Source organism: Quercus suber, unplaced genomic scaffold (assembly GCF_002906115.3).
Source record: "Quercus suber isolate HL8 unplaced genomic scaffold, Cork oak 2.0 scaffold_551, whole genome shotgun sequence".
Lineage (NCBI taxonomy): Eukaryota > Viridiplantae > Streptophyta > Magnoliopsida > Fagales > Fagaceae > Quercus > Quercus suber.
Window position 1 is genome coordinate 234,189 of NW_027069999.1, and position 9,964 is coordinate 244,152.

General features: G+C 34.1%; 1 protein-coding gene across 2 annotated transcripts; it reads left to right on the plus strand.

The window, feature by feature from the left end:
* Positions 1-2,103: 2,103 nt before the first annotated feature.
* LOC112019734 (probable serine/threonine-protein kinase At1g54610) lies at positions 2,104-8,808 on the plus strand. Of its 2 annotated transcripts, XM_024052248.2 has the most exons (8): positions 2,104-2,761; positions 2,872-3,156; positions 4,864-5,181; positions 6,032-6,259; positions 6,590-6,690; positions 6,777-6,900; positions 8,143-8,503; positions 8,642-8,808. In XM_024052248.2, the coding sequence occupies exons 1-7, from the start codon at positions 2,390-2,392 to the stop codon at positions 8,467-8,469; spliced, it is 1,755 nt and encodes a 584-aa protein (XP_023908016.1). In that variant the 5' UTR covers positions 2,104-2,389; the 3' UTR covers positions 8,470-8,503; positions 8,642-8,808. The 2 variants fall into 2 exon arrangements, with proteins under 2 accessions (XP_023908016.1, XP_023908014.1); XM_024052246.2 differs by having other exon boundaries at positions 8,143-8,808.
* The last annotated feature ends 1,156 nt before the right edge of the window (positions 8,809-9,964 follow it).

Genomic DNA, 9,964 nt, shown 5'->3' on the forward strand with positions numbered 1-9,964 from the left:
GATCATCATCTAAATCCATATTAGATGTTGTTCAATTCATTAAGACCTAATTCTTTGATCTATTCTCTACAAATTTGTTGTGCTAAACTTATTAGGCCAAGGTCCCATATATTTTGGACTTGAATGGTAAAACATGACCCTACACTTATAAATGTGATTGATTTTACATGTTTGTTTATTTGATATGGTTTGAATATTGACTCAATTGTGATCCTCGTGTCCAATCTAACCAATCTTCCTCTCCAAATAACAAATTAAAATAGGTGAGTTTCTACTTTAAAAACTCAATTAATTGCATGGGGGGTTAGGAATCCTAGAACCAACAATTGGTTCTGAGAAAAAGAAAAAAAAAAAGACAAAAGGTATTCCTGAAAATTTTACCAATTAAATACTGTTAAGGAAAGTCATTGTACGGTACAACGAAATTGGAAATATCAAATATCGCAGAGATTGTACTTGATGGGTCAAATGCTATGTGTAAAAGCTTTACAAAAAAATTGACCCTAGAGGCCATCAAAAAAAAGTTAAAAACCTTTCTTTCTATTTCTATATCCACTTTTGACTTTGTATTAGTTTCTACTTTCTAGGTCCAATACCTTTTCCCAAAAATAAAAAAAAAGTCCTACACCAAAAAATTCATGACGTCATGATGTCATGTGGGTTTAGATTTAACCACATTTATTTTTGGGAAAAAAAGACCCAATGTAATTTTAGTAAATTTTAAATACTAATTTGACTTTTAACCTAGAGCTATTGATATAGAATATGTAAAATGGTGAAATTACTTCTTTGGCTCTCTTTTGTCAGTTACTTGTGGATGAAAAATGACCATATGCACCCATTATTTCTTATTTCTCTCTTAATAAACTAATTCTCACTGCGTCAATTTTAACTCACTTCCTCTCTTCTATCTCAAAGAGCCACCACTAATGTAATGTGGCATTATTGGTGATTGTGGGAAAACAATAATAGTTAGTTTTGTCAGAGACATATATTTTAATAAATACAATGAATTTAAATTAATTGCATTTGATGTATGATAATTGTTCTTTACAATCAAGTGATATCAAACTTAAATCCATTATTTGACAACAAAAACCAATTTTTGTTGAATAAACTAGAAACTAAAGTGATTTTACTAGAAGTTTGAATTGTGATGTAGTTTGTGATATCTCACATAATTGGTTTAGGGACAATAATAACAGTAAAACAAATTAAATTTTAAGAAAAAAAATTACACTTTACATCTTAAAATTTTTAGAATACATAGTTAGCATTCTAAATTATAACTCAAATTACACTTTGCCCCAAGCATTAACTCATGTTAAACTTTAATTTTTCGTTTAAGATAATGGCAAAGTGCTAGCATGCAATTTGAAAGTTCAAAATGCAAAATGTAATTTGAAGTATATTTTTGGATAGTAAAATGTAATTACTCTAAAATTTAAACTAGTTTATTTATTTCAGAATAAAGTTTCTCTCCAAATTAATTTGGAAAGAAACTCTACAAACTCATTATATATCTTTATATTGAGTGTGAATTTTGAAAATTTAACCGTTTGATTGCATGTTCTTATTTCATCCTTAATGCTTACAAAATTTTAAGAAAATCAAAAATCAATTAGTATGTCATCAAATAAATGTTATAACATCAAGTTTTTGTAACCTAAAATTGTATATAAAAAAATAGGTTAATTGATCAAATAGTAAATAACATCAAATTTAAACGAAATTTGATATACATGTTAAAAACATAAGGAATGTGAAATTCAACCATTAAATTTTCAAAATTCACATCAAAAAAGAAATATATAAGAAGTTTGAAAAGTTATTTTGTTTTTGTTTTTTTTTTAAGTAGAAATTTGAAAAGAAAAAAATGAAAAAAAAAAAATAGAATAAAAAGTGGTAGATTCGGTCACATGCAAAAGACAGGTCTTGAACTCTTCTCTCTCTCTCTCTCCCTCCCGCGGGTAAATACACACACTTACTACTACTGCACTGCCCACCATTTCTCTGACAAACCGCCACGTCACTAAAAATGGTGGCAATTTCCCGTAATTAAAACCAAAAACCACGTCCCATTTCCCCTCCTTCTCATCAAATATCGAAAACTCTCTCTTCAGTGTGATCACTCTTCAAACTCACTCTCTCTCTCTCTCAAACTCAGCTACCTTACTCTCCTTCTCAGCTTTCTCTCTATCTCTCTCTCTCTAAGAAACCGCCACCTCTGACCGTGGTTTCCAAGCACGACGTCGTTTTGGTGTCAAGCATAAAGAGCAAGCACAGCTCACGGTTTGTTTGTTTGTTTGTTTGTTTTTTTTCCCGGTAACCGGAAAACGCAACTCATTCTCTCTGAAAGTCTCCGATGCGCCGCTGAATTTGGTGACCTATGGGTTGTGTTTTCAGCTCACCGTCGACGAGCGAGTCGCGCCGCAAGAAGCCATCTTCATCCTCCGATGACAACGGTCGCCGGAGACGGCGCCGGAGCACCGAGGAGCGTGCCGTGACCGACGTCGGGGTCAGGAATGGGGCGGCCAATAAAGAGAGGCGGAATGTTAACATCAGAGCGAGTCACTCCGCCGGAGCTGACTTTCCGGCGAGGTCTACTCCGGCCGCGGGGATTGATCGCCGGAAGCCGAGAGTCGAGCCTTGCATGGTCAGGAACCAGCAGGGATGGCCGGCGTGGCTCGTGGAGGTCGCCGGCGACGTCATCAAAGACTGGACTCCTCGCCGGGCCAACACATTTGAGAAGCTCTCTAAGGTTCTTAATCTGCGTTTTTTCTCTTCAAAACCGAGCTTTCAATTCACGGTTTCAAAAAAAAAAAAAAGATCATATTTTTATTGTTGGGTTTTGTTTGGTTTTTTGTTCAGATTGGGCAAGGGACCTATAGCAATGTATATAAAGCTAAAGATCTAATAAGTGGGAAAATAGTGGCTTTGAAAAAAGTTAGATTCGATAATTTAGAGCCAGAGAGTGTTAAATTCATGGCCAGAGAGATTCTAGTTCTGCGAAAACTTGACCACCCCAATGTGGTTAAGCTTGAAGGCTTAGTCACTTCAAGAATGTCTTGTAGTCTTTACTTGGTTTTCGAATACATGGAGCATGATCTCGCCGGCCTCGTCGCGTGCCAAGGCCTCAAATTCACTGAACCCCAGGTGTGTTTTTTTGGTGTTTTTTTTTTTTTTTGACACTCTTAGTTATGAATTTTATTAGTATGGAACTAATTGGATCTTGGGTGTGTATGCATTTCAGGTTTTGTTTTATTTTATTTTATTTTATGTTTTTGGGTGTATTGTAGATTTTTCTATTTCCTTGATTGGTTAGTTTGAGGAGTTATTGGGAGTTATGTGGCTGTGTTTGTCTTTTCAGTTTTGATTGATTGTTGTGAGCTTTTGATGTTACTGATAGAGCTTTCCATGGGGCTTTATATGGGTCCCTTTGTCTTGTAGGTGATACATCCAATTTTTTGGTGTTTCATATGATTTTATAATGCTTGAAACTTACATATCGTGTGATGGCTCGTTTGTATTATTGCGGGCATGAAAATTCTTTGAAATTTCCTTATTCGTATAGCTCTAAATTTTTTATTGAGAATTTTGTTTTCTTTTATTGAAGAAAATAAAAATGTACTCTTCAGGTTGGCTCAATTGGCTGGGAATCATGTTTCATGAAGTAGAGGTTGTTAGTGCAAACTTAGTTATTTAAAAGAAAAATTAATTGTTGCGGGAAGAAAAGAAAATGACTTTTAGTTTTTCATTATTGTGCCCTTAGAACCCTTCTCTCAATTTAGCATAATCATTTTTTTCGATGGGTAATAGAACTTCTAATCAACTATTCAGCTTGATCAAATTGGGCTTATCATTTTGTTGAAGCGAAACTGAACTAAATATGTGATTTTAATTGCTATACTTGTCCTGTTTTTTATTTCCTCGGAGAGTAGACGTTATGGCTGATAACTAAAAGTACTTGACGATGCATAATTAAGAAATTGCTCACAAAGTTTCTGCATAACCATTGGTGCGTTCTTATGTCTTCTTTTATAATTGCCACTCCCTGCATATTACTATCAGTTTGAATCCACCTAGTTTTAAATTATGGATTGAATTATTGAACACTTTAATGCTGCTTTGGTTGCTGAAATCCATTGTTTCTTGCTTAAATTTAACTCTATATTCCAACAAATATATAACAATGGGCACTTTCCAAGGAACAGAACCTCAATTATTAGTGTGAAGACTTGGCATTGAGTAGAAGCTAATTCGAAAATGGTTTTACAAACTTTTTTTTGTTATGTTTTTTGGTTTTTAAAAGGTAACGCAAGACAAGCACCTATACTGGGTTAAAAATACCTTATGAAAAATGATTTGAAAAATTAATGTTGATGCTTTATACAAAATTTTCTCACCTCAGTTTCTATTGGGGTAAAAAGAAACTGCCAAATTTATTAAAAAAAGAAAAGAAAAAATGGCCATGTTTTGGGAAAGGATCATGTTTATTGTCAAACAGGAGATATTTGTGTTAACTCCGATGCTTCTGAGGGCTGATTAATTTTTTCAAGACAATTTCATTTTTGATGTGGGAAGTTACCAGTGATGCTGTGCTATTTATGTGTACTAAATAGTAAGACTGATTGGTGAATATTATATATTAGATAGATCATCATGAAAGGAGCTTAAGATCAATGGAAAATGAGCTTAAAATTGCACCTCACAAAAAGTAATATTGCATATTCCATAGTAGGCCCTTTACCGTTTGCCTCCCTTTTCTTATCATGATCGTCTGGCTCTTCATTCTACATAGCAGAAATATCACAGTAAGAGGCTGAAGTTTCCCCCCTGCTTGCCATTTATTTCCTATGATAGGTCAAGTGCTACATGAAGCAATTACTGTCTGGACTTGAGCATTGCCACAGCCGTGGTGTCTTACACCGTGATATCAAGGGTTCCAATCTACTCATTGACAATGAAGGAGTTTTGAAAATAGCTGATTTTGGACTGGCGACTTTCTATGATCCAGGGAAGAAGCAACCAATGACTAGTCGAGTTGTCACACTCTGGTACCGGCCCCCTGAACTTCTTCTTGGGGCTGTGTTCTATAGTGTTGGTGTGGACCTCTGGAGTGCTGGCTGCATCTTGGCAGAGTTACTTTCTGGGAAGCCAATCATGCCAGGGCGGACAGAGGTATTGGTTTTGTATTATTTTTTAGGTTTCTCTGCTCTTAGTATACCAGTTTCAAATACATTTTCTGTTCTATCCATTCTTCTGGAACAATAATGTAATGCTAATAGATTATTCACCAACAATTCAGGGTTTGTGTCCATGGTGCTAATTTTCATCCAAATGGGCTTAAAATCATTTGGCCTTGTTCATCTCAAGATTTGCCTGTTGAATTTTAATAATTAGGATACTGTTTAAAAGGCATGTACATATTGATTAAGCCGCTCGGGTTAATTATTAGTAGATGTTAAAAAACACAATGCTCAAATATGGATACTTCAATATGCAAAAATGCACTTAAATACTATGTATCTTTTCCCCAACTGAAAAAAAAAGCAAAGAGAAGTGAAGCAGAGAGTGACCCAACCTTATATGGTAGACATTGGGTGGAAGTTCAAATCTTTTTTATTTATTTTTTGATAAGTAAAATATGTGAAAAGAGAGAAAGTTCAGATTTTGTTTGGTGCATTTTATTTACTCTTGGTTTTGGTCAATTTTAGCATTCTTAATTGATCATTTGTATTTCTGGTGAAGGTTTCTAGCCATCTTAGTGCACCAGCTGTGGGAACTTATTTTAATCATAAAACCCACATGTAGGAGTATGGATTGTATGTATGTGCATAAAATACAATTTCTTAAATCTTGTGATAGTAGATTCTTGTATTAATTTTGGGCTATGGTCACTTTTGTTGACTTAACAGCGTACTTCTATTTGTTTATAATCTTTGTTGATGTTGTTGTTGTTTTTTCGCTCTAAGCTTCTAACATTCATGGTCAGATTGACATTTGACTCTTGGATTCTTTTTCTGCTTAGGTTGAACAGCTGCATAAAATATTTAAATTATGTGGTTCCCCATCAGAGGAATATTGGAAGAAATATAAATTGCCAAATGCAACACTTTTTAAGCCACAGCAGCCTTACAAACGTTGCTTAGCAGAAACCTTCAAGGATTTCCCACCTTCTTCTCTACCTTTAGTTGAATCTCTTCTTTCGATAGATCCCGATGGGCGACACTCTGCCACCGATGCTCTAAATAGTGAAGTGAGTATTTATTTCTCTGTTTTTGCTTAGCATACATATATGTTTTTGTATCAAGTGAGAATTTCTCATATAATTTACTAGTGTACCCTGAGGCTTTCATGATATGTGCTCTCTTCTGAAAATGGTCCTGCCACCCCACCCATCTCTTTGTCTTTTTATTTTTAAATTATAAAAGAACAAAGATGGTCCTCTGGTATTTAACAAATAACAACTTAACTCTTCCAAGTTCTGATGTGGAAGACAAATTCAATGTGTGTCAGATAATTTTTATTGGGAACACATTGACTTCATATAGTGGACTTTAATCATACATTTGGTTTCTGGATACAGTTCTTTGCCTCTGAACCTTTTGCTTGTGAGCCATCAAGTTTACCGAAGTATCCACCAAGCAAAGAAATGGACGTCAAATTAAGAGACGAAGAAGCGAGAAGGTTAATTATCATTTTTCTTCATGTCTGATAGATCCTGGACTGATCTTAGGTAAATGCTGACAGATGATGTCTCATTTCCTCTGCAGGCAAAGAGGTCTAAGTGGAAAATCTAATGCTGTTGATGGTGGTAGAAGAGTTAGAGCTCGTGACCGTGTTGGTCGGGCAGTTCCGGCTCCAGAAGCCAATGCAGAGATTCAAGCAAACTTAGATGTATGTGAGATGAGTTTTCTGCTTTTACTTGTCCTTTATTATTATTATTATTATTGGGGGTGGGTCATAGAAAATCCTTGAGTCAACCCTGAATCCCACCTAACCTTTCACCTCAGGCAGTTGCTGCGGTGTCAAACCCCTTTGAACAAAAAATTGCCAATATGCCTACATTGTATAATTGTATTTACCAGACCAAGCTGTGAATTGCTAACTTCCCCTTGTTTTAATTTTCTTGTGGATAGCTAATAAAATTCATTAAAATAGCACCAAAGAGGTGAAATCCTAATATAGAGGATGTATACAAATTTTTTATTTATTTTTTGATTATCCTAGAGAATGTATACAAGAGAAGAAGTAAATTCCACTATTTTACTCTTCGGTTGTTAAGTTTATCTCTCTTTGTTCCTTTTTGCTTTTCTTTCCTATTCTTTTTTTATACATAGGGTCTGTTTGGATAGCACTTATTGTTGCTGAAAGTTGCTAAAAATTAATTGTTGCTGAAAACACTGTAGCAAAATAATTTTTTAAATATATTAATAGTACCGTGGGATTCATTTTTAATATTTTTAATGTGTGAACAGTGCATGAACAGTGTGTGAACAGTATACGCACAGTACATGCACAGTATTTTTTTCTCACAAAAGTCAACAAATCCGGCTAAAAAAAAAAAAAAAAAAAGCAAAAAACGCAACACAACTTTGAGTAATTAACCGTGCTATCCAAACGTAGGCATAATGTGTACTAGGATAGTGCTTTCTTTTACGCTTTTTAAAAATGAATATCTTTTAAAAAGTTTCATCAAGATTATGCTAGCTGAGTTTGTCAAATATTATTGTTATATATATTCAATTCATGCGATCAATAAAGATTCTCTCTCTCTCTCTCTCTCTCTCTCTCTCTCGGCATCTACTCCCTTTGATTGGAATAATAATGCTTGTGATGATCTTTCTGGGCTGTCACATGTCACATAGCTTTTATTGTTTTTGAAAGAACATGGACTGTCTAATGGTCACTATCATCTAATAAAGTCATCTTTAACCTATAGATCTCTTTAGTGAAAAGTTGTCGGAATTTTCAATTATCCACTAGCATCATTAGTAGCCTTTACTTTTATCTGTGGCTGCTTCGTGTGGTGGCAATCAGAACTTTTGGTAATTTTGGCCCCTTCAAGATGCATTTTTTTACTGTCCACCTGGTTTGTCAATTTAACTTTTGACATTGGTGATTATTTTTTTACTGCAGAGGTGGAGAATTGTGACACAGGCAAATGCTAAGAGCAAGAGTGAAAAATTCCCGCCTCCCCATCAAGATGGAGCAGTTGGATACCCACTAGATACATCACATAAAGGCCCAGTATCATTTGGGGCACCTGATGCTTCTTTTGGCTCATCAATATTCAATTCGAAGTCATCAGGATTGGTTAAAAGTACTGGGGTTACGGGAGGGCCTTCTAGAAGGAAGAGAACGAATAAAGAAGACCCTCACATAGCTTCATCTCGGAAGCTTATCCGTGGTTTCAAGCCATCCTCAATAGGGCTCTCAATGGATCTACTATTCAGGGCTAAATAATCCATTCTAAGGTTTTTGGAAGCTGAAAGTAGAGGTAAAGTATCATAGGATAATATCAATTTTTGCAATTAGGTTTTCTGTCAGGCTTAGCTTGGTTTTGCAATATGCTTCCCCTCATTGTTTCCATTTTTTGCACTTCAATCATTATAAGCGTTTGGTGTATAATCCGCAGAACAGCAACCTGAAAACTTGTATATTCAGAGGAAAAGAAAAAAAGATGAAGAAGTGGAATCCCACTTCTGTTGTACAGTTTTTGGAAGCAAGTTCTAGCTCTTCAAACATTGAAAGTGGTATTCCTCAAAAATATATATAATCTTGGAAAATCATAGCATTACCGAATTGTCTTTGTATTAAGGTCTTAAATCCTGGACACTTTAAACTCCAAGGCACTACAAGCCGGGAAAACACTACAAGACAAAAGGGCAAATAGGCATTTACAAGGAGTTCATGTTATAGGACACTACTTTTGGAATGGTCAGCTGGCTGGTGTAAAAGTAGAGGGGTGAAAAGAAAAAGTTGGGATGAAGTGCATGAATTATAGTTATTATATTATATAGCGCACTTTCATCCTGGATATGATTAAAGCATATCTGGATATGCCAAATTGCTAACTGATGAAGAAATATGCAGCTCCCTCGGATGCCTATCGTTTACTACTCGACTCCATGATTCTTTGGTGGGTCAAGGGCGGTAATAATTAAGACCCTGTTTGGTAATGGTGTGTAATTAACAAAAATTGTTGTTTAAACATAACAACGTGTATTTTCACACTTTTTTTATTTACACATATTTTTACAAAACTTAAACAACGTTACTAAAAATTTCTTACCAAATGGGCTCTAACTTATGCATTTGATTATTGATATATGTATCTCTCTTCCTATGATACTTGTGGGATTTACAATGTTGAGAGAGATGATACATATATAAAATTCATGGGATGTCTTCTCTAAGGATTGAGTGTATATAGGGACGGATTTAGGATTTTAAGTTAGTGGAGGTTGAAATATAAAGAAAAAAAAAAAAAACTCAAAATAGACATCTATATACTATTTAAAAAAAATTATAAATTCACAAAGTTGTTTTTAAATATATTAAGATATAATTATTTACCAACAAAGAAAAATGTAAAAACAATATAATGTTTTTTTTTTTAATACTAAGCTGGTTATGATTTTTTTTTTTGAAGTTAGAGCATTCATCGTAGTGGTGCTAAAAATTTTAGCTTTTAGTACTTTAAAAAGTTATTTCATCTATTTTACCATCTCATTTTACAATACACTCAATATTAAATGTCATATTTTATTTTTTTCACTTCATTTAAAATAATATAAATAACTTGTTAAAATAATAAAGAAAAGAGAATTTGAGTTTTTTAAATGAAGAAAAAGATATAATCTTGATAAAATATTGTATTTTATTTTTAACAACTTGCTACAATTAACTGATATTTATACCAGTTTACTATAGTTGAAAAAATTTAGTTTTAGCTTTT